Below are 23736 nucleotides of genomic sequence, written 5' to 3' on the forward strand. Positions count from 1 at the left end.
CAGGTTGTGCACCATCTTGGTGCACATGCTTCTGAAGCTCCCAGATTTTTACTTTTCTCATTACGTTATGTCTGGTATTTTTTGTCAGCGTTTATTATTTTGCGGGCATTGGATTAATATCTTCTCGCAGATCTCACTAGTATTACTAATTCTTTCGCCGCAACACCAGAGTTGAATTATTTATTTCTTGCAAAACTGTGCGTTATATGCAAAACTTTAAATATCATGAATTGCCAAAAGTTATTAAATTAATCGCTGTACTGAAAGCTATATCACAATTAGCGAAGTTGCAAAATAATTATTTATGCCCATGCTGTACCTTCTTACAAATTCTTGAATCACCGCTTTTGATCGGACTCTGATGATCAAACAGGTTTACCACATAAATTAATGTTTGCAAATGTTTTACAGTAGAAACCTGACGTATGGAAACCCCACACTACCACATGTACGAACGTTTACATTTCAATTATGCAACGATAGTATCTAAAAAAGGGCAAATTTCAAATGTAACTTTGACATCAAATTTTAGCTTGGACAGTTGTAGGTTCCCATTCGATGTCGCCTTTACAGCTGAAACATTCAATCCTTTTTAGAAAGTAGGGCCTGTTGTAGTTGGAAGCCGTGTGGCTTTACCAGTAAATGACAAAATCAACATGAAGGTATTGCAAACTCACTCTGTAGGCTCATCAGAAAATCACCAAAATAGCATTCAAACTAGGGTATTTAGAATGCGAAAGAAGCAACATTTATTTTTTTTTTTTTTGAAAAAAGAAAGCATTTTTGATGATGTTTTTGTTGCTTGGTGATTCTTACAAATCTGGCAAATTAAACGGTTTCCTAGCATAAAATACTGAATTTTTTAATTGTTCAAGTGTCATTAAATAAGACTTACAACTTGTCTCAGCCAAATATTAAAGTCAAAGCTGCATTTAAAATTTGACTTTTTTGACACACTATCGCGACTAAATCAGATTTTAAACGTCATTACTATTTGATGAATGAACAATGGGTGACTACATTTGAACGCTTATTCATGAAATCGATTCCGCCTGTGGTTGAAAATTTTGAAGAAAAATCGCTTTTTTGCTTGATTTTAAGTCATTTCAGTTGCGAAAAAGTTATATAAAAAGGCTTCGTTTTAATTTCCTTGAGAATTTTTATCATAGAAAGTGAGGAACGCATCTCTAAAATATCAAGAATACAAAAAGCATAGCATCAGATTATGTCATACTAAAAGTTTTACACTGTTTTAAATCTCGAAAACTCAATTTTAGAAAAATCCCCCCTCCCCAATCAAAAAATTTTTTTAAAAAAAAAAATTAAGGTGGTTTTCTCTATGTACATACAAGTCGAAAGCTTACAGGAAATCCATAAAAAAATGATAAAAAGAAAAAAAAATAACTATTACCATATTTAACAGACTCTATGACACAGTGGTTATAAAGTGCTCTGTAAATAAAATGCTTGGATTGGATTTTTATTTATACATAAGGTACAATCAGTACTGGTACTGGTTTTGACTGTAGGCAATAAAGGATAAAGCATTATCTGATTCATACATTAGGCTTATAAGGTACAGTAGAATATGTTCATTTTTATCAATATAGTACAATATTGTATTTATTTTTCTTCCTAAGAATTGGACGCTATTGAACGTTCACATAGGTAAATACAATGAAATACCTCACTCTTAATAAAAAGAAGCATGCCAATCTTCCTCCAAAATTGTATATTACAACTAATACAGGTAAACTGTGCTTTGCATCATTTGTAAAAAAACATGGACTGATTTGGAAAGAATGAATGTTTAAAACAGGGGCGACGAACCCATTTGCTATTGCGGGCCATTTTATCAGTCACCGCTAAGTTAGCGGTTACAACTCTTCAGTTATATTATGATACTTATTAATTTTCATCAACAAAAACGAACAATTACATCTGTACAGTTGGAGTTATTTGATTATAAAATGAATAAGAAAATAAAAATAGAACATTCAATGCATGTTTTACTGAGTGATATTTTTTTAGACTTTACTAAACGCTTTATATTAATACGAATTGACGTTTAGGAAACTCTCATCTGCATGCCAAGATTTTTGGCTGTCAGTTTTGACCTGGATGATCGATCGGGTTTGGTTTCGGGTGGCGTAATCTCACTCGGCCGCGAGCTTAGCTCGGTTCAGGTGTTTGAAATTCCAAATTTCCGTTCGAATACGCTGCTTTTTTGTCTCCAATGCTTTAGTCGAATATAGAGATATCACTTCAAAAGCAATTTTTGTTGTACCAAAATAAATTGTAGTCATTGATATTTTATCGTAGATCTAGGGATTTCTCTAACGATGATATCTTGAAAATTATTTTGGGTGGTTGCATTGAGATAAAGCAAAGTCAGTTTTGCAAAAACATATCAAATTTGTGTAATTATTAACATCGTAAAAATACGAATCAAAACAAGATATACGACAGTTTGAAACACTCATTATGATCGTAAATCGTGATATTTCATAATAATGTTCTTCGGACGGCGCACAATTAAATTGAGCACAACACAATTAAATTAATAAAGCAACCCATCATAAATAGACTCGGAATAATCGATAATTAAATACTTTGTGCACAGCTGCAAAATCAATACCCGACAAACTAACAGAACAATACAACATTATCTGTCGAAAAAGTGGGCATTTTTCACAAGTGGGCTGCCTAATTGCGTCGATCATTTCATGGACATTTCCAAATTTCTTACGATTTATACCCTTATTGTAAGTCTGACAGCGCCCTTGACCTATTTCAAGTCTTATCGAACCTTGCTTTATGAAATTTTGTGTCGGGTTAATATGCAAAATTCCGGGTAATAATGCTTCAGATAAGTATTTTGGAATCTTTTGCACAAAGCTGCCACCATAAACAAAATACCACCGCCTCCGCTTAATTTAAAAAAATATTCTTGTTACAGTTTTAGGGCAAAAAATGCAGATTGAGTCAAAAATTCAAATTTTCAAATCATTTCTAATTCCAACCGCAACTGTATAATTACTGATTTGTTATTTCAGAATGTGGTATTTTTCTCAAATTTCCCACTAGCGACGCGGGCTTTGCGCAAAAGATCCATATTTTGCAAGCAGACGCGCAGCCAGCATTTCCAAAAGGGGGGGTTTCAAAATCGAAAATTCCCGTTTTCCTCAGTCGCCGCGATTAGGCGCTCCTTATAAGAGCCTTCTTTTCAGCGTATACCGCGCGTAACATATTCAATCCATGGGAATATTTAAAATGTCTAGATTTATTTATTTAATTGTCTTCTAGTTAACTCTTGCTTGCGTCTACAAAATAAAAGCAATATTGATCTAAAATACTACGGCAATCTGCAGACATAAAAAATTTTGCGTCGACGATTCTCATTATTTTTGTGCTGCTGCTTTTCAATCAAAACATTTGCATCTCAAATTCACTCCTATTTTGTTTTTATCATCTCGCCGCCGATGAATGTATAACAACTCTAACTAGATTCACAATTTTGTGCGAGTACAAAAATAAGGTAATTATCATCGTTATCGTGACACAAATTTGTGATTTATGGAGAATAAACACCAAAGTAAAGGCATTTACAGCCTAAATAACACACCAGGCTGACACAAACAATTGACGATTTTAGCAAAATGCAATCGCACGAGTTATTAGCGACTTTTCAGTTATCCAAAAATTTCAAAAGAGGGGTTCCGACCCCGAAAACCAGTCCCTGACGATTTATGACTTCAAGCCAAACATGCACTGAATCGCCTGAATGCTTCGCGGGACGCATGAAATTCCTTAGCGAACCGCAGGTTCATCACTTCTGGTTTCATTTTAAAGCCATGGTTTGATGACTAAAATTTACCATTCTAGGTTTTATGTAGGATATTAAAAACCATTTGGTGTCTTCCCAGTCAACATCATCAGACAGATGAATAAATTTCTCCATTTCTCTCAAAGTAACCGTTTTATACGATTCTGGTATAGCTGTCATCGTTTCATGGTTTTGTAGTTCAATGCCCACTGAAAAAAATATGGATATATATAAGTAAATTCCTTTTCTGTAAATTTATTGACGTATTGATGTTTAGATACTTAGAATCATTGTATAGTGCTATATCAAGAAATCAAGAAATAACAACATAAAACGGAAATCTATGTAACATCAAAGCACATCCCTGAGAAGTTCCAAACAATAAATGAATTAGAAAAAAGTTTAAAAAAAGAAATTTTGATATATTATATGATGTTTTATTACAGAATGGATAGTTCTAAAGGTATTCATTGAGTATTACTAATATCACCATATTTTTTTGCTACATATATTAAAGCACTTTCACAGCTTGATTTAATTCCCAAAGTTAAATATTTTGAATACAGTATATAGTGTATAAGCCAGGGTACTCCGGAAGTATGTGAACCAAGATGGCGAACACCGGAATGTAGTTACAAATTATGGCCTAACCCTAACCAGGTACACATACTACGTTTTGGTGTTCACCATCTGGGTTCACATACTTCGGAAGTACCCAAGCTAGTTGTAAATTAAAAAAGGCACCTTGTTTGCAAATCATACACAAAGTCTTCAGTTCTTGAGCTCGATTCACCATATTTCTAAAATTTATTACATCTTTTCTGAGTCTCTCTAAATTTCCCAATCCTTGTTCGTTTAATTCTTGTGACTGTAAAAATCCATACGTGAGATAGAATTTTTTATGGTTATTCAAACGAAAGTACCGTAGATAAGATGGCATGGAAAACCCCATTCTTGAGTTCATGCCAGGTCTGATATATACATATATGTAACCAGTTGATCAATTTATTCACTTGGATGGTAACAGAAAGCATAATTCATTATCAGTTACATGAACCACACTATGCAGGCAATTCTCTTGTGCATAAATATTTACACTGTGTTTGAACCTGTGAACCCACAGTTATTATCAGTAATGACATAATGACGAAGCGTCCCCGAGACTTTGTCCAGGCAGCTTTTTCTTATGAGAAAGACAAAATCTATTACATAAAATAAACTCCGTAACTCTGTTCCTTAAGATTAATTACTAGAAACATATCACCGTAAAAAATATAAGATATAAATCTCCAATCGAACTTACATCGCTTTTTAATTCTAAAACAAGTTTCTTAACCACATCCGGCTTTGATGAAAGAATAATCAACATTCCCAACGGAATTTGTTTGGTTTGCAAATCTTCCAATACACTTTTTTTTAATACGTTTGTGCATTTTTTGATATGACTATCTTCCTGCAGTTCAAGCTTGCCATCTGATATAGAATACAAAAGGTTACTCAGAAGCAATAATATATTTTCAGAGAGTATTGTCAAATTAAAGAAATCGCATCATTCATTTCTGGTTCATTTTCAGAAAAAAATATGAAATTGAGAGCTATCTAAATCATCCCACTGAAAAAAGGATATTAATTATGAATCTTCACACACAAGCTAAATACACCATGTACTGAGCACCAGTGAATGTAATAATAAATTCAGAATAAATATAATTAAATTAATAAATTAATAAAAAAAAGTGGATATCTAGATAGCAGAGCTAAATATGAATATTACAATAAAAACATAAGTTGGAGGTGCACAAATGTCTTGTGATACCAATTTTAATCCTGAACCAAAATTCTATAGTAAATCCATGTTTGTTTGAACATGTAATATCAATGTAACTTAGTGGTCAAATTTTCAAGAAGTCATTGACTACTCACAAATGTGGTGATAAAATATTGCAGAGTGTTTCCAATTTAGAACAAACTCCAATTGCTTCTCTTGATCATTGGTTTCATCTTTATATCTCAATGATTCACTTTTACTTTCTTCCTGGAAAAATTTCTCTGAAAACTTCGACAAGTTTTTCAGTTCCCATTGAGAATTTAACCAACCATAACCGAAGAGATCATTGCACTGTAATATTTTAAAAATACAAAATACAAAATAATTCGAATTCTTGACTTTTTCTTTTGTTTATTTTTACTGAAGTCTACTATGTTGAGAGCTCAACCACCTAGTTATCAGAGAAATTCATATTACCTGCAGAATTACATAGATATGTACAATACAGTTAATTAAAATTTGGGAATATTGCCATCTAATTTTCTTGTCAAGATGGGACACAAACCCAATGACACTACAATGTTACTTGTAAGTCTGAGTCTCTCAAATTTTATTACGTAAGTGACAATCGATTACAAATTTTGTGAGCAGAAGCAAAAAATCCACAGCTTTAGTTCTATTGTTCGGTCCAATAACATGCCACAATAATTTTTTCCATATTTCAATTTATGTCTGGCAATTCATGTAACATTTTATAATCTGTTAATCTTTTTTTTTAGCATTTATAGTCGTTCAAATGTCAGAAAAATTGAAATTTCTTCCCACAGTTGTTAAATTTTGTTACAGTATTCATTATTACTCTGTGCTTACTTTAAAGAGGCTTCTGAAAAAATTATACGCTGCCTCATCAAAGATCATCTCCAAATCTTTGTTTAAAATATCCGGTAAACTGGAGTAAGCTTCTAAAAAATTTGATGCCATGGATCCAAATTCCTGGAAAATTTAATATTTCAGGTCAGTTAAAAGCATAAAAACTATGGAAATAAACCAATTTATCAATTATAGGGCACGGCTCTACACCAGTCCTGTACAAACAATGGTAAGCATTCCCAGTGCTTGAATTCAAAATATGGAGAAAGCCATATCTGACTTAATGAACATGAATATATGAATATTTAGTGATACCAGATTCACAATTAGTTCACAAGGAAAATATTTTTAAAAGATTACAGAATGACTTCACAAACCAGATATGAAAACTGTTTCAGTTGTAATGTGAATGATATAAAACAGAATGGGTACACCAAATTTAAAAATGTTCATTACCGATTTATAGAAACACACCAAAAACTCTTTAACAGTATATAAAGCACATATATAGATTTGTTTCAGTCCTTATAAAAGCTAACATGGGAACCTTAATATTTGGATTTTTAGGCATCAATTACAAAAATTTCAATCCCCACCATTGATCAAACTAATTGTGTAGAACGGGCTGTATAAAAGTCGAGATTTTTCGAGTTTCAAAATTGATATAAAATGTTAAATGACGAAGGTCTATAATTGAACTAGGAGGTGTTTAGGAAAACCGTAATTACCTTAATTTTATCTTCTAAGCATTTTGATATCTTTGCCAACCAATTATCCTGTATAGGTTTTGACTGCCATTTACAGTTGAAAATTTGAGTCAGATTCTGAAAAGACATCTGAGCATTATCTGTATGTATTTGACTTACGAATTATTTTTTATTTATCCTTATTTAAAGTGAAAGCCAATACAGCAATTTGAGCATGCAGAAAAACCTGAACCTTTTATCCGGTTACCATGTCAGTTATAGCAAATAATGACCAATTGTGCCTTTAACTATTTCACATGCCTAGACGTGGAAACATGGCATGAAAGACGAAGAGGAAACTGGATAGATGTTGTACACCGGGTCTTCAACTATCCTCTCATTTATTTATCTCATACTTCTTTTGAGAAAGCGAATAACCACCCTATACATTTCAGTGGATTCTAGCAGTCTTCCACTTTCTATTTTCATGCTTGCATTTACAATCTGAAGCCATCAAAAAATGACTTACGTCAATATTATTCCCGAAGAAATTTTTCCAACAATTCGTCATATCGATGTTGATCCTCTTGATAAATGTTTCAGCTGCCTGAGCAAATCTTGTCACTTGACCTTCTGTTTCATCTTGTAAAACTTTGCAACCCTGAAACACACTCGTATTCTGTACTGTAAATTTTTATATTTGCAGAAAAAGTTTATAATTCTCTATTTTTTCTCTTCCAATTCAGGGACATAGTCAAGGGATGAGAGTCAGAATCCCGTTTTGAAATTTTTGGAAGACTGGAAAATTGGCATGAACGATTGCATTTTATTAAAATAGTCAGTTGGTTGTTTTTGTCTGCGCGACCTGCTATGCAGGCCATAAACACCTTCACGTTGGTATTTATTTTCCTTAAATGCAAGTCTCTTCCATGAGGACGACGACAATTACTTTTGGGTTCTTGAGCGTGTGTTTGTTGTGAAAAACAAGTTATTATATTATAATCATCAGTGACAAGATTCTAAAGCTAATAAAAGAGTTCCCATCATTTTTTTTTATTGAAAAGTGGCTATACTAAAATAAAACAAAGGGAAAAGCCATAAGTTTTGTTCTTGAAGGCCCGCAACAGATTTAAAACGCTTTTACGAGTCATTGTAAATCGCCATTGATTGAATACTTTGCTCCATTAAAAACTGTACTTTTCGGGATTTTAACGCAGACCTTGAGATTTTCCTAATGACGATATCTCAAAAATATTCTCAAGTGGCAGTCAGTTCTGAAAGAGTATCTCAAAGTTGACAAATCCCAAGATTGCAAAAGTTGGATCCATTTATCTATTTATATTCGGGTAGTTCAAATTATCCAGTGCTAAAGTGCCAGTGCTAAAAGGATATTGGGGTAGTAGTAGTGTTTTTATTTTATCATATGTTGACAAAAAGATGAGTTATTATGATGTATACAGTTAAATGAATATAGCAAGAAATTTGAAATGCAGGCATTAGCCAGAGATTGAATATTTTACACAGTATGTGTTTGATTATTTAGGTACAGTACATGTATCTGGATGGGGAGGAATTTTTAAATAAAAATTCGACCCTCAAACTACTATGGCATGTTAAAGGATTCAAATTCATCAATCCCACACCAGTTTGTCAGCAGTGTCAAGATAAAATAGCAGCTTATAATACCTAGCCCAATGTGTCATTCAAGTCGCTAGAGTATCAAAGTGCAAAACATAATATTTCTGCATGTAATTATGATCCCAATTCAAAATTCATTTATTTTGATTATTCCTAATTTTAAACTCATTCAAATTTAATTTTATAGGTGTATGTGTCACTCTCATTCAACATTTAAAAGTCTCCCAAATGCTAAGCCACAACATTAATTTTAACTTAAAATTGCTCACCGAATCAGCATTGACACATTTAGACAAAATGTTCATTGTCCAGATTAACACTTTCCAATTTAGGTCTTTTTTCAAAGCAGCTCCGACTATATTTTCAACAATGAAAATAATCAAATGTGGCTCTTTGTTTCTGAAGAATATGTACTATGTATTACAAGATTATTTATCATTTCATATCATTCAGCCAATCTTTAACTACGAGCTTCATGCTGCTGACAGCAGCTGGCATGGCCTTATTACACTCATCTTAAACTAAAATGCAGAAAAAACGATAATTAAAATAGGTATGAAAGTAAAGCTGAAGTTTTTTAAACTTTCAATTATTGGGGATTTCCCCAATATTTTCAGAATGTTCAAATTCTTACATTCGAATAGATCGTAATTATAAAATTTGGAAATAGATCATTTCTTTTCAGGTTGGAATCAGATATGTGTTCTCTAACGACTAAGAACCAACTGGTGTTAGATTTCGTTTTATTCAATTTTGTAAATTCAAGTTTCATACATTTCAATTTTACAATTCCGAAAATTTGGTATTTTTTTTTTTTTGTGAACAATATGAAATTTTTTTTCAGTTGGAAATTTGTTTATACGATTTTAATAAAATGATTCGCACATTCCTATGCTTTTTATATCACTACAGAAAATTCATTTGAATAAACTGTTATACCAACTTCATCTAAGTATTTTTGTGTTAAAATTACCTGTTTTCCTTTACACAAACATCGTTTACAAATTTACTGAAATATCTATCAACAGCTTGCATGTCGGTGAGTTCCTTTGAAAAAATTATGTCATATCAATTATAGGTAATCCCATAGTATGTGAACCAAGATGGCGGAAATCGGAACGTAAGATATGTACCAGGTTAGGGTTAGGCCATAATTTCAGGTACAAATACTACAGGAGTCACTTGGCTAGTCCCTGAACTGGTAAAAGAACTATTGTAAGAAAAATTGTAATTAAATTATGGCCTAACCCTAACCTGGTACACATACTACGTTCCGGTGCCCGCCATATTGGTTCACATACTACAGAAGCGCCCAATTATAATAGTGCTCAGCAGTCTACTTAAAGCAAGAAAAATAAAATAGTCACAAAAGTATATTTTTCATCTTATGAAGTTGGCTGCAGAAATTGGAATTGGAAAAAAAAAGGGAAATAGGCCAACTCTTTTAGCACGAAAACAATTCGGTTGTCGCTTCCTGAGACCCATTCTTGGATAGCAATATTTGAGAAGATCTATTATAGGTTTGATATTCGTGAAGAAGATTAACACACTATTTCAACTTTTGGCTGAATATTCTTTCATTTTCATTCAATTGTTGGATTGTTCCTACAGTTTAAAAAAAATGCCCCCCATAATACTTTATAAACTATTTTGTTTTAGTCACATCTTAAAATAAAGGTTTCATGCAATAAAGCAAGGGTGGGCACATCGATGCTCGCGTGGCGCATGCGGCTCGCCAGACTTTTTGTGCGGCTCTTCTCGCTAACATAAATTATTATCCAAATTTTAACCAAGAGGAAAACTTTGATGTAAACTTTTTTAATTTATTAAGAGTCGTAAAAAAGTTTTCGTCAATGATTAAGACAAATTATGTTTTAGTATGAAAATCGCTGTAGCGTTGAATTATGAATTTGAGTCATTCAAGTCAGCAAATCTTTCGTCACAATGGGCAATGTTTATTGATGTGTCGGCGGTATTGCAGCTTGATTGCGGTTAGTCTGAGTTACTCTGCGAAATGTCCTCAAATAAAAAAGGAAAGTACGGAGATGAAAACAGAGTTGCCAAGTCAGAATGGGAAGAGGAATACGCATTTACCAGTCAGGAGAATAAACTTTTGTGGTTAATCTGCCATAAACTACTAAGTCAGAATAATCAGAATAAAGTCAGCAATGTTAAACGGCACCATGAAACGAATCATGAAAACTTCTTACGAGACTACCCTCGTAAATCAGCAAAAAGAAACACAATATAAATGAGCTCAAATTGTGCATATATTTGAGCATAGCTGCCTTGTTTATCTATTTATTGTAATTAGACTCTTGTGTGAATTTCTTTTCTATCCATGGTATCTTGCTAATATTAATAAATTCACAAATTCTGCGGCTCTTTTAAAGTTCTGACTTGCAGCATGCGGCTCTTATACTAAAAAATTGTGCCCACCCCTGCAATAAAGAATAACAGGACCAAATTCCAATACCAAAGTAAAAACTTACCAATTTTCCATCTTTCAGATGAGATGACAAAATCGATACAATGATTTTAGGATCAAAACGTAAATCCTGATGTTCACTTAGCAAAGTCATCATGCCTGTGCACTCCATCATGTTGAAATATGGCCTTGCAATCCATGGGTGAAGTTTGCTTAACTTGACAACTTGTTCAAAAATATCTCTGAGACGCCTGTTGTTGTGTGAAAAAATGGATAAAAATGATACTTATTCTCTGATATATTTTTATATAATCTTGAAATTTTTATTGGAATTTTTTTTAAATAAAACCACTATACATGTTTCCTACCACACGTTACTTTCGAAACTTTTGGATATTTATATTCTGGTAGCAAGATATTTGGAAGGTATTTCACAAGAAGTTGGAAATAAAAAAACGTTTACTCCAAGCTAATGTCATCTATAGAACACACTTTTAGTTTGAATTATAAAAGACATAGCATGCCAGTGGTACATTGTGGTTATCTTTAGAAATGCACTTTTGATTTTTGTCGGCTTTTCACAGGTGTTAAAAGGCTGAATCGTAAGTCTATACTACCGGGTAGGTTATTATTTGCTTTATGGTAATCAACCGAAATTCTGGTCTTCATGAAAAAATACAGTAAAATTGACATTGTTGGCTGTGTAGTGCTTCATATAGAATGCAGACACATACATAGAACCGGTAATAAATATAAAATTCAGTTCAAGACCAAGTTACCTCTGAGAATAATCACTTTTCATATTTTTTAATACGGAGGCCCAGTCCTTCCCCATTGTTTGTGGCAATTCAACATCACAGTTAGAGTCTTGAAATGTGAAATGTATGTGCTTGTATTCTTCATTGTTTATCAACCAATATAATGGCAGAGCCAAAATCCAGTCTGGTTGATTCGATTCATATATTTTTTCAAAAAGACTGCTTATTACGTTCTTGAGATTCTTGCCATATCTAAATTGGAAGATATATTTTAATTTTTGAGACTAAAAAATTGAACCATGTGATCAAATAGGTAAAATAAAATGTAAATCTATGTCAAGGGTATACCGACATCTTATACAGCGACTGCATTCAGAAGATCTATTTTTCAAAGGGCTGTATATGATGTCCCATTTGATTTGAAAATGTCAAATTTAATAATGACTGACATTGTTGAAATGTAGATGAAAAAAAAATATAAATAATATTTTAACAATTCATAGTTTACATATTCCCGACAATGTTCAATGATTTAAAATTTTAATTTTGTATGTACCGTAGTTGTGACAAGTTTTCACAAATTTCTCCAAGACAGCGGTTCTCAAAAATTGGGGCTAAGTGAGCCCCAAAAATTAACAGATTGAATTGATTGGCTATTTTACATATTATATTAATTATGAATGTTTTATTGCTTCTTATTTTAAATGTGTATAAGAGTCAATGAATCCATTTCAATTTTCTATGTCATTCACTTTCTGTTATACGGAGTATCTGCCTCTATTGTTACGTAGCAATACGGGTAAACACTGCTTGCTGCAATTTCAAGAGATGGTGTTTATTTATCTGCTGAACCGAGTGATTTTTTAGTATTTCAACGAAACATTTTACAGTACACATTAACGATCACAAATTTTTGCCATGCATATTTTCTGATAATTTGGTGCCGCAAGAACAAAGAGTTTGGGAACCAGGATTTACATATATATCCCGGAGTGGAAAGCCGATAAGACTTAATCATATGGTAAACCACATCCTCTCATCAGTTTACAAGCCCATGTCGGGTATGAGATTTTATTATCCTAGCACAATGCGCCACACCAGCGAGCACCGTTCTAAGAGTTACACAATATACTTTAGCGAGCTGCTTGAGCCCGTGGGCCGCAGTTTGCATATCCTTGATCTAAATGCTTAATGACATTTATAAAAAAAAACATAACTAAATAATTTTGAGTGCGGTATTTTAGGAAAAACTTGAAAGTGGATATGATCGTGATAGTCAAGTTACAACAGGTTTCATTGGCACAGAATCCATGTGATAAAATCCATTCAGAAAGTAATGGTAACCCATACACATTCGCACAGAACTAGGCTCTGTATAAACCACTACAGGAATGTATAGGCATGCTCATTTGCCCTGAACTCGAAATTAGAAATAAAACTAATGAACATATGTGAACTAGGCTCTGTTTGAAAAACTACAGAAAGTGAAAGAGTGTTCACCCACAAATTTGCTTTATCCCAGACTAGGTACCAGCAACATGAGTTTTGCTGAGTTCTTAACGACCATTACTGGAGGGTATAAATTAGACTTTTTTCAAACAGGTTCGTAACCCGACGCGGCGTTCAGCGCGGGCTGGCCATCGAGACATTCGCTAAAATAGGTCATATACAGTATTACCAACCACACATTTGCACTGAATTAGGCTCTATAGAACTACTTATAGTATGGTATATTCTTTCACACCTAAACTCTGGACTAGGTGTTGTACAAGCAACTACATGAGAGGCTGGGAATATTAATTACCCCATCTGTGGAAAATTAGCAATTGCTCAAAATAAAAGAATTCACTTCATTTCAGCAGTTTTAGTAGTTGCTTGCAAGAGACTTAATTGTGTAATATAACACTTCAATATTTTGAAGTAAATGCTTGCATAAAGTCACAATCAAAACGATGTTTAAATTTAGAGCAGTGGTTCTCAACCGAGACCGGTTGCCCCTAAGAGGGCCACAAAGCAGTTCAAGGACAGGGGGTTCTGGCACGACACAAGGTTAATAATTGATCATAAGGTGACTTAGTTGGCAAAATTTCCTTTTAAATAAAATTCCCCGTTTTGGCATTCACCACAGTTTCATTACCTAACTAGGTTATTAGCGATCACTGAATGTATTCACATGAATTGTAATCACATGAGCATGATTTGTTTGATCATAATAGAATTTGGAATCTACTAATCAAAATAGTTCGCTGGTAACCTCCAGACTGAGAGATAACCTTCGCTATCGTATTATAAACGCATTTGTAAATTCCTGATGCCCATAATAAAAAAATGAACGACGTTACTTTGGCATCACCAAAGTAAATCGAGATGACACAGAATGTGCTCCATGCCTGCATTACTCACAATGAGCAGTGATTATTACGTCCACCTAAACTCACCGTGACAAAAATCATACACAGATGAAAGAACACTTTGACATTTGTTTCTGATAGTTCTGATAGTTCAATTTGTCAGAACCTATTTGTGCCAATCTGGTTTTTCTGATCTAGTTGACAACAAAACCGTCTTAATGTTGACAGTAACATTCGTCTGGCTATATCAAAGACGGTGCCTAATATAAGGAACCTCGTCAGACAGTCGCAGTTACATAACCTCTGGTCAAGTTACAGCTCCCTCAACCATTCCATGCACATTGAAAAATTAACAGAATAACTAATATCCCGTCTGGACTGGTAACTTGACAATAGGTCTCGATCAATGTATCCATTGAAAATTGTATCTCCAAAAAGGTCGTGTGCCATCAAAATACTTAATTAAATCGCTATTGAAAAGAAGATAGCGGAAGCAATTGATATAGTGTAATTTTCATCTTACCTAAATTCTTTTGCATCTTTCTTGGTCTGTACATGAAGAGCTCTTTGTTCATTTTCTGTCAAGTTATGCATGGCCAATGCTTTGCAGATGATGTCATATTCACGATACTCAATTTTCAAATCAGGAGAAGTCATTACAACAAATGTAATCATTTTAGAAATGTTCTCAGAAGGTGTAAAACCTTTAACCTTATTCAGCGCATCTCTGTACACCTGTAAGAACAAAAAAACTAGAAAGTATTGAACGAGCTTCTGTCAATGTTTTATAATATGTTGTTTCTTTTTATAATCTCTTTAACACTTTGTACGTGAATGAGCAGAAGCAAAACATCAGTAGCTTTTTGGCGCTCCAGAAGTATGTGAACTAAGATGGCGCACAACCTGAACATAGTATGTGTACACGGTTACGATCCAGGTTGTGCGATATTTTGGTACGATACTTCCAGAGCGCCGTTTTTTTTAATCATGCTGAACAAATCATTAAAGAATAACCATAACATGTGTAATAACAAAACAACGAAAAGGAAAGATTAAGTTATCGATCTTATCAAATTTATACCAAGAGCAACAATTGTCGTTTTCATAGGTATTATTCTAACCATAATATCCCTAACTAACCTGGGAAATGTTTTCTTTATGCATTTTTACATCAATATCGTTTGGTGCATGAGGGACCTTTAATGTCCAACCCGTGCCAATTTGATAAATCCATGAACGCAACTTTTGCTTCCACGGAAAGAAATCTTCCTCATCTAACAAGAATTTTGGTATCTCAGTTTTTAAAATATTTTCCCAAACGATGTTCCTGTGCCATTGAGGCTGAACCTGTGGCCGCCGGTTCATAACATCAAACGTTGCGACTTGATCATATCCTGGAAAACATTGAAGTAAAAAACGTGTTGGCATTTGAATTGGACAAGATGAGTTTGCTTTCAATAAGTTGTCTTTAAAAACGCCAGTAGAGCCAGTTTATCTAGTCCGAGGGTGTTTGTATAAATCAGTTTTCTGATGAACTAAAGATACTTGAATTAGCATGGAAATCAATAAATACCCATAGCAAACCACCATGCAGAAATATCGCTCAAATGTTAGGAAATCCAATACGAAAATAAGTTAATTCTTTTTCCTGAAAGTTACAGCCATTTAAACAAACTTAGGTGAAATTATTTTAAATAAAAACCATCGCAATTCAATAGCAATAGCATATTCAAATACCTTTTTCTATTTTCTGTTTTCTTACTCCAACCCTTTCTCCGCAATATAGTTCCTCAGCATCTAACGCAGAAAAACGCATTGCAACCTTATATTTTAGTTTTTTAGTATCTGCTAGAATTTTCGTAGTAGCATAGTAGAAGTGATTTCTGTAAAAGATTTTGACAAATTTGCATAAGATTCATGAGTTACAAAAATCAAACTATCATTTGGTAAATGTTTTTGAAGTGTTGCTTTGTATCTACAATGCTATTGCTGTATTGTGAGTAAGGCTCTATACAATCCGTAATACTGTAACTTGAGTGTGATGATAAAAGTTTAAAAAGAATTCTCAAAAGAAAAATATTTTACTTTTTTTCATAACAGATTTCCTTTTTGCCCAACTGACAGACGAAATCATAATCCTTATTGGCAGGTACTGAATCATCAAATCCTTCCAGTAGTAGATACAGATGCAATTGTATGAATTGATCTTTGTTTTCTGAATCTGAAATTTCGAAATCTCAGTTCAATATATCATGATGCATGTTTTACCACACAATGAAATTTTAATTATTCAATGCACAATGAATACTCACAGGTTGGCAATGAAGTTGCAAAATGTCCAGCCATGCTAGCCAATTTCAATTACTAGCTTCTTTTAGAACAAATCATTTTCATATTAATAAATATCACCAATACCATAGCTGTAGATGCTAAGAATATAAAATATAATTGTAATGAGTTTGCTCAGAGCTGTGTATGGTGGGACTGCGTTAATGCCTAGGCTATTGGGGGAAATCCTGCATGGTAGAAGACCGAGATATTGAATCAACCATCTTTACTATTTTCACAACCCAAGGTTATCTACCAAAATAAGACACAAAAGTAATATTCGTAAAATAAAACCACAAACTTAATGGGATAGATATACGATATCGTTCACTCTCACTATACCATATGAGAAGCAGATGCATGACATTATAAGAGCGAGCAAATCTGTCATTTTCGCAGGTATTGCTCTGCCGCTATAGTTCACTGCAATTACGGAGACGTTTCGAAGACAAAAATAGGTTTCACCCGTATATTCGTTCAACCCGATATTGTCGTTAAAGTAATGGAACCTGATATCCCCATTAAATATGCATATTCAAACCTCGGACATCGTAACTATGCAAGTTCGAATAATCCAACATTTATCTATTCCACTGCCTGCTACAGCCTGATGTAAGCACGGGCGTTGGTCTTTGCTGTGACATAGGGAATGACTCAATTCTTATGAGGAAATAGCGTTTGAAATATGACGGAAGCCAGGATTACTGTGAAAACCGATAACGCATCAGGTTACCATATACAATTATTAACGCAGCGCGTTCAACAGATTGCTACGAATGCCAATAAACAAATCGTGATCATTTTATAAGACTGGTCCGTAGCATATTATATGGAGACCATTAACGTCGGGATTGCAGACTGTCCCAATAAAGTGAAATAAACGAGATGGCGATCAGAGATCGCCGACTTATCGATCTAGAGGCGTGTATCCTTCGCTCTGACTCAATAGCGACACCGCGTGTCCCATCACTATCTAATTAATAACTCGCTAATTATACGACATAATTTATCCAAAATCAATAGGCTTCTGGTCCGAGATATGTATGCACATGCAAAATTTGGAGCAGATTCAACGTCGCTTTCGTGAGATATCGTGTAACATACGAAAGTGTCTAACAGACAGACAAACAAACAAGCAAATGCCTATCAAGATACTTACCGATCAAGATCGATAAGTAATAAGGATGAAAGTTGAAGGGGTTGTCGGGACCCCCTTTTAATAGAGATTACCACAAGACGATACTTGAAACATTTACAATAGAGCTATGCTACAATTAGGACACCGTTCAGTCAACTCATAATCGTTAGATTATCGTTTCGAATTTTTTTTTAAAAAGTGTACGCATCGTAGTCAATATTGTGTTTTTTCTTCTTAGTGGCTTGTGCATTTTTAAAATTTCGGCGTTTTTGGCTTGACAAACAAACGCCGTACAACAGTCATAGTTACGACATATTCCGTGCGCAGATGAATAAAAAAATGCATTTTTCATTTTGTCCATTAAAATTGAGGTCGTTCGAGGTACACAACTAATTTATAAGCGACCAGTGGTTTTTAAAATAACTATAATGCAACATGATTGCACATGAATTTGCACATGAGTTGTTTGGCTGTATATATAAACTTGGATGATTGCTCGCGTCTTCACGCTTGACCGCGTATTGCTTCAAACAAGTGGATACTTGCCGCAGCTAAAAGCGAGGCGCTCGCTCCCAAAATTTGAAATTCAAAACCAAACGCGGTCAATCGTGAAGACACGAGTTATCAGCAAATTGGAAGCCCGCTCTTCACGTAACAAGATAGCTTTGTGCCCGTCAATAATACGCGGAAACAGAAAGTCTGGATGTTTTTGTTCTTCGTATTCCATCCATGGCAGAGTTGAAGAAAAAGTATTGCTGTACATCACAAAGTTATATATAGTTAAGTTGATGCACTGCTATATGTAAACAAAAGACGCCTCGCTTGTTAGCTCCATCAATAACAAATGTTTTTCAGTCTTTCGTCGCGTTCACTTTGTGATTCTTAATGACATTTTATCGATGTCGTTAAATATTTCAAACAAAACGATAAAATCATACTACTGACTATATTTTTTAATATTCACTTTTAATTCACTCAATAAAAGGGGAAAGCCTTTTTATATATTTTGGACACGGGTGCTAGTCGCGAACTGGGCAATTGCGTAAGTTTGCCTAAATTATTACGTGAAAAATATATAATGTAGCTTATAATAACTTATGATTTAATATTACCAAATCTCCGACAATAGAAAATAATATGAACAGACCGCTAAAATTAAAATGTACGTGCCATTTTTTTATAGTTTGTGAAACACAAGCTTGGAAACCAAACTCATTTTGCAAGTAAATTGATTTTATACTTGATTTACTTTGACCAATCGTTTTCACTATATTAAATTCTAATTCAAAATTCCGATAGAACTCTAAGACCACAACATCAATGGACTTTTGCGTGCGCCATATAATTTATAACCCAGATACAGAATGAACTCCCAAGACATTTAGATTAATTAACTTTTGAGTGCGCCATATAATTAATTACCCATATGCAGAACGAACTCCAAGAAATTTAGATCAATGAATATTTGCGTGCGCCATATACTTCATTACCCACATACAGAATGAACTCCTAAGACATTTAGATAAATGAGTATTTGCGTGCGCCATGTAATTTATTACCCACATACAGATTGAACTCTAAAACCGAGTTCAATCTGTATGTGGGTACTTCAGTTTCTCTCGGCGAGCGTTTTTTGACGCGCGCCATGGCGGCGCTTCCGATTGAGCGACACGTTCTTTCACATTAATTTAATAATTTGTAAATTATAGCTGGCATAGTTATAGTATTATTGGTTAAATTCCACGCCCAAGGATATTATTTATTTTTGATGCATGTTTATATTTGAAGTCTCCCCTGACTGTTCAATGTTATTATACTCTTTTACTAGTTTGCTTTGCTGTGGGTGTTGAATCAAGAGTGGATCGTGTCATTTTGAACTAAATTACAATGGTATTCAGTTAGCAATATACTCTTGAATGAATGAAATTTCTATTTGGCATACCCAGGGTGGTGCATTGTAATGAAGTAATCCACAATTTCGAAAAATGGTCAACTGAAACTGTACCAACGTACTCCAGCTAAGTATATGCACAATTACATTATTCAAAGGCTATCAGAAATAAAATCAGAAACCAAAATTTGCATCACATGCATATATGTACATTATAAATTATCTATCATTGCAACGCATAATATATATTGAAAAAACAAACAATCCATCTAAACATATATACAAATACATTTTAAAGACCTAAACCGGGTTCGGTAAATACACATCATTTTGGTTGGATATATCCACGACCACAACATATATATGCATCTATCAAATACAATCGCCATTGGCACAAAAATTTAAAAAAGGGCCTCTCGCAATTTCCACTGGGATATTTATTTTGTTGATTTTTTTGTTGAGTTGCAAAACAGATTATATGTTGAGGGCCAAAGAGAGTATGTTTTTAGATGTACTACCAGAAAAAAATATACCATTTTATTTTTTAATATTCACTTTCCTTTCATTCTACACGAGTATCAATTAATCTAGGGCAAAAATTAAAAGCAAAGTATACACCCATTTTTACGAACTTGTGGATGAATCTACATAACCTTTCCGCGCTAGAAACATGCAAAGTCAGTCACATGCTACAAAAACTTTAATTATTAAATGTCTTGGATGAAAACAATTGATTACATAATATTACACATTTGTGATAGGTCGATTTGCGAAACTGAAAACGAAAATAACACAGCCACAACGAGATTATTTTTTTTAAATAAAAACGACATTTCTATCCTCAAAACAATACAAAATAAAATGAAAATTTAATGCTAACTTGCACGTTACTTGATTGGCTGTAGATGTAGACTTTGATACCTACATTAGTAGACGTGTTGACGGTATATACATTGCATGCTACCAACCTTATCCATATCATATGCGTAAAATAGCAGATTACGATCTAATGGATACGTTCCGGTTCATATACCGATAAAATACCCTAGCAAATGAAACATATAGGCAAACACATTTTCCAAACAAAGTTTTGTAAAACTATACAAAAGGAGTTTAAAATACTTTGCATTACAGAACTAATTGTAACACATACCTAGTAGAATTCCATAAAAGCTGTAGAATACTGCTGTAATATACAAATATTAACGCAGAGCGTTCAACAAATTGCTGCGAATGCCACTAGCAGTCGTGATAATATTACTCGACTGGTCCGTAGCACAATATATAGATCCTATTATCGCCAGGTTTGCAGACTGCTCTAATAAATTGAATTAAATAAGGAGGAATGTTGCCGGGACCCCCTAACCCCTTATAGAAAAAATGATAAAATATCAGTGATAAAAATTGATAAAACCGGCCTTAAATTAATCTAAAAATAACTGAATTATTATAATGTGCCGTCATTTGGGCAGTCAGGGCTGCGATCGCTTATATTCAAATTGTTAATTTCCGGTATGGTTACTTTCAAAACCCCTAATCTTGGACGCATGTCTGCACCGTTGTGTGCCGTTATTCGGTTATTGGCTCTGACATCGTTCATGACAGGGGTGTGCAACCTTTATTGCAGGCGGGCCAGATATCAATAACTGGATAAAACAGCGGGCCGCACCTTCATCCAACATAGGCTTTCTATTAGTTGCAGGCACAAAATAGTGTCTTTTTGTAATTGATCTCATGGCATTATTAGGGGTCCTTGCAGAAATGATGAGTTAAACGCATAAATTCCTGAAATCTATTATTCAAATTTATTGTCACACCTAATTTAAACGAATTCAATAAGCTATTAGCTGCTGGATTGTTTTCCGACTACTTTTATCCAAATTTGCTTTAATTTGAAGTGCTAACAATTCGATATCCATTTTTCAAGTTTTCGTTTATTATGGCGGTCATAAAACCGCCTAGAAAAAAGATAAAAAATATGTTGAATCAAAAAGTGCCATATTTTAAGTCATGACTCGTTTCAAATGTGGAAAATTTTCTTGGTTGATATGTTTTCGGTAAAAATCGCCAGGATTCATTCTCAAATGATTTGCTGTCAAATCGTATTCTAGATGAGATTTGGACAAAATCAACTGACAGGCTGGAACCAAAACTCATTTAGTTTTTGTATCTATTAATAGTAAATTTTTTTAAACTGCTTCCCATTTGCCTAATCTTTAATTGCCAGTTCTTACAAATTCATTAGCGTGTGCTCCACACTTTCCTCAAATTGCTCGCTGCTCAGCAAGTGACAGCTTTGTGAATCACTATCAGAGTGGAATTCCCTTCAAACTCTTTGGAACCGTAAAATAATTTGCCGCTTCATCCTAAACGTAATATATATGCGTGTTTTCCTACTCTAATGTCATAAAATCAAGTGCCATAAAAAGTCCATGATAGAAGTGCTGTGTAAGTAAAGCACAAAACTACTCCAACACAAACAGAAGCTTATATGATTTGTTTCAGAAGTTTCTTAAAGATACAAATATTGATAAAATATCTGTGACCCACTCTTTTCTGTTCCGCGATAAAAATATAAATGTTTACCGATTCATTGAAAAAGATTCGCCATCCCTGTCCTAAACATTTACGCAGCATACCGGCACGCTCAGATAATCTCCATTTGAGGCGCTTCGAATTGCAGACATTTTAACGTGGTTTTATCAAAGCTTACGGCCCGGGTACGATTCGCCCATAATCTGACAAAACTGGACTTGCTAACAATTTAACCGTGGCTCCGCAACTCACGAAGCATCAGAAACATAAAAACTAGCCAAGTGCTGCCGAAATTTCAAATGTGTCTTACTATACTACGCGATCATTGCCATCAATCATGCTGTACTGCACCCGAATATTCGCCCAAACGGATAATGTCGGTAAATTCATGAAATATGATACTTTCATTGAAATATGCACTATTAGTCGAATTATACAAGATCATACATGACCATGCAATCTACCCCTGTAATATACACACAAAGCTGTTACAATTACACATGGCCAATGTTAAACTTTTCTGAGGCTTATCAACCCATTGACTGTGGAGCACCAATGATTAATCAATCTGGGATTGATATTAGCCTTGTGTGTGTTGACACTGATTTACTTATGAAATATTTACGAATGCCCTCATATACTGAATGTTAGAGTATTAATCTAAAATTCAAGATATCCCGTAATACTTGGAACCGAATGTTGCTCTCGACACGGCATTTAAATCATTATTTGTCATCAGATTATAGAAATATAACAGTGAAAAAGATTGTTATCTTGCTGATTATCATAAGAAGAATAAGTGTGATTGTAGTTATTACCAGGCACTTGAGGTTGTCATAAAATATTTGTTTTTAAGTAAAGAATTTATTCCATTTAGTTACGTTTGTACCCATTGTATAGGTCAGGACAAACGGTTCCTAAGATTGCTGGCACAATCTTGTAAAGTAAAATGTCAAAAACTAAAAATTGAATACACCAACCATTTTGCCTCTCACATTGCTGCAAGATAGTTATAACCCATAGCCTTTTTGCTAAACCAGGAATTCCTACCCATGTCGAACGAGCCCAAACCTCGGGCATCGTAACTGCGCAAGTTCGAATATTCCAACATTTATCTATTCCACTGCCTGCTACAGCCTGATGTAAGCACGGGCGTTGGTCTTTGACATAGGGAATGACTCAATTCTTATGAGGAAATAGCGTTTGAAATATGACGTAAGCCAGGATTTCTGTGAAAACCGATAACGCGTCAGGTTACCATATCCGATTATTACCGCAGCGCGTTCAACAAATTGCTACGAATGCCGATGAACAAATCGTGAGAATTTTATACGACTGGTCCGTAGCAAATTATATGGATTCCATTAATGCCGGGATTGCAGACTGTCCCAATAAAGTGAAATAGACGAGATAGCGATCAGAGACCGCCAACTTATCGATCTAGCGGCGTGTATCCTTCGCTCTGACTCAATAGCGACACCGCGTGTCCCATCGTTATCTAATTAATAACTCGCTAATT

At 34.1% G+C, this 23736-nt stretch overlaps 1 protein-coding gene across 1 annotated transcript in view; it reads right to left on the reverse strand.

The window, feature by feature from the left end:
• Window positions 1-23736, reverse strand: part of LOC120344308 (E3 ubiquitin-protein ligase rnf213-alpha-like) — a 79686-nt gene that overhangs the window by 38162 nt on the left and 17788 nt on the right. Inside the window, exons 2-17 of the mRNA XM_039413450.2 lie at window positions 16638-16754; window positions 16411-16546; window positions 16063-16208; window positions 15466-15719; window positions 14849-15060; window positions 11996-12226; window positions 11281-11467; window positions 9762-9835; window positions 9058-9187; window positions 7680-7811; window positions 7193-7288; window positions 6465-6587; window positions 5750-5945; window positions 5130-5299; window positions 4571-4694; window positions 3878-4035 (exon numbers count right to left, since the gene is read on the reverse strand). Coding sequence (XP_039269384.2) covers window positions 3878-4035; window positions 4571-4694; window positions 5130-5299; window positions 5750-5945; window positions 6465-6587; window positions 7193-7288; window positions 7680-7811; window positions 9058-9187; window positions 9762-9835; window positions 11281-11467; window positions 11996-12226; window positions 14849-15060; window positions 15466-15719; window positions 16063-16208; window positions 16411-16546; window positions 16638-16671 — 2403 coding nt within the window. The 5' untranslated portion in view covers window positions 16672-16754. The remainder of the gene's footprint in view (window positions 1-3877; window positions 4036-4570; window positions 4695-5129; window positions 5300-5749; window positions 5946-6464; window positions 6588-7192; window positions 7289-7679; window positions 7812-9057; window positions 9188-9761; window positions 9836-11280; window positions 11468-11995; window positions 12227-14848; window positions 15061-15465; window positions 15720-16062; window positions 16209-16410; window positions 16547-16637; window positions 16755-23736) is intronic.

Source organism: Styela clava, chromosome 5, assembly GCF_964204865.1.
Source record: "Styela clava chromosome 5, kaStyClav1.hap1.2, whole genome shotgun sequence".
NCBI lineage: Eukaryota > Metazoa > Chordata > Ascidiacea > Stolidobranchia > Styelidae > Styela > Styela clava.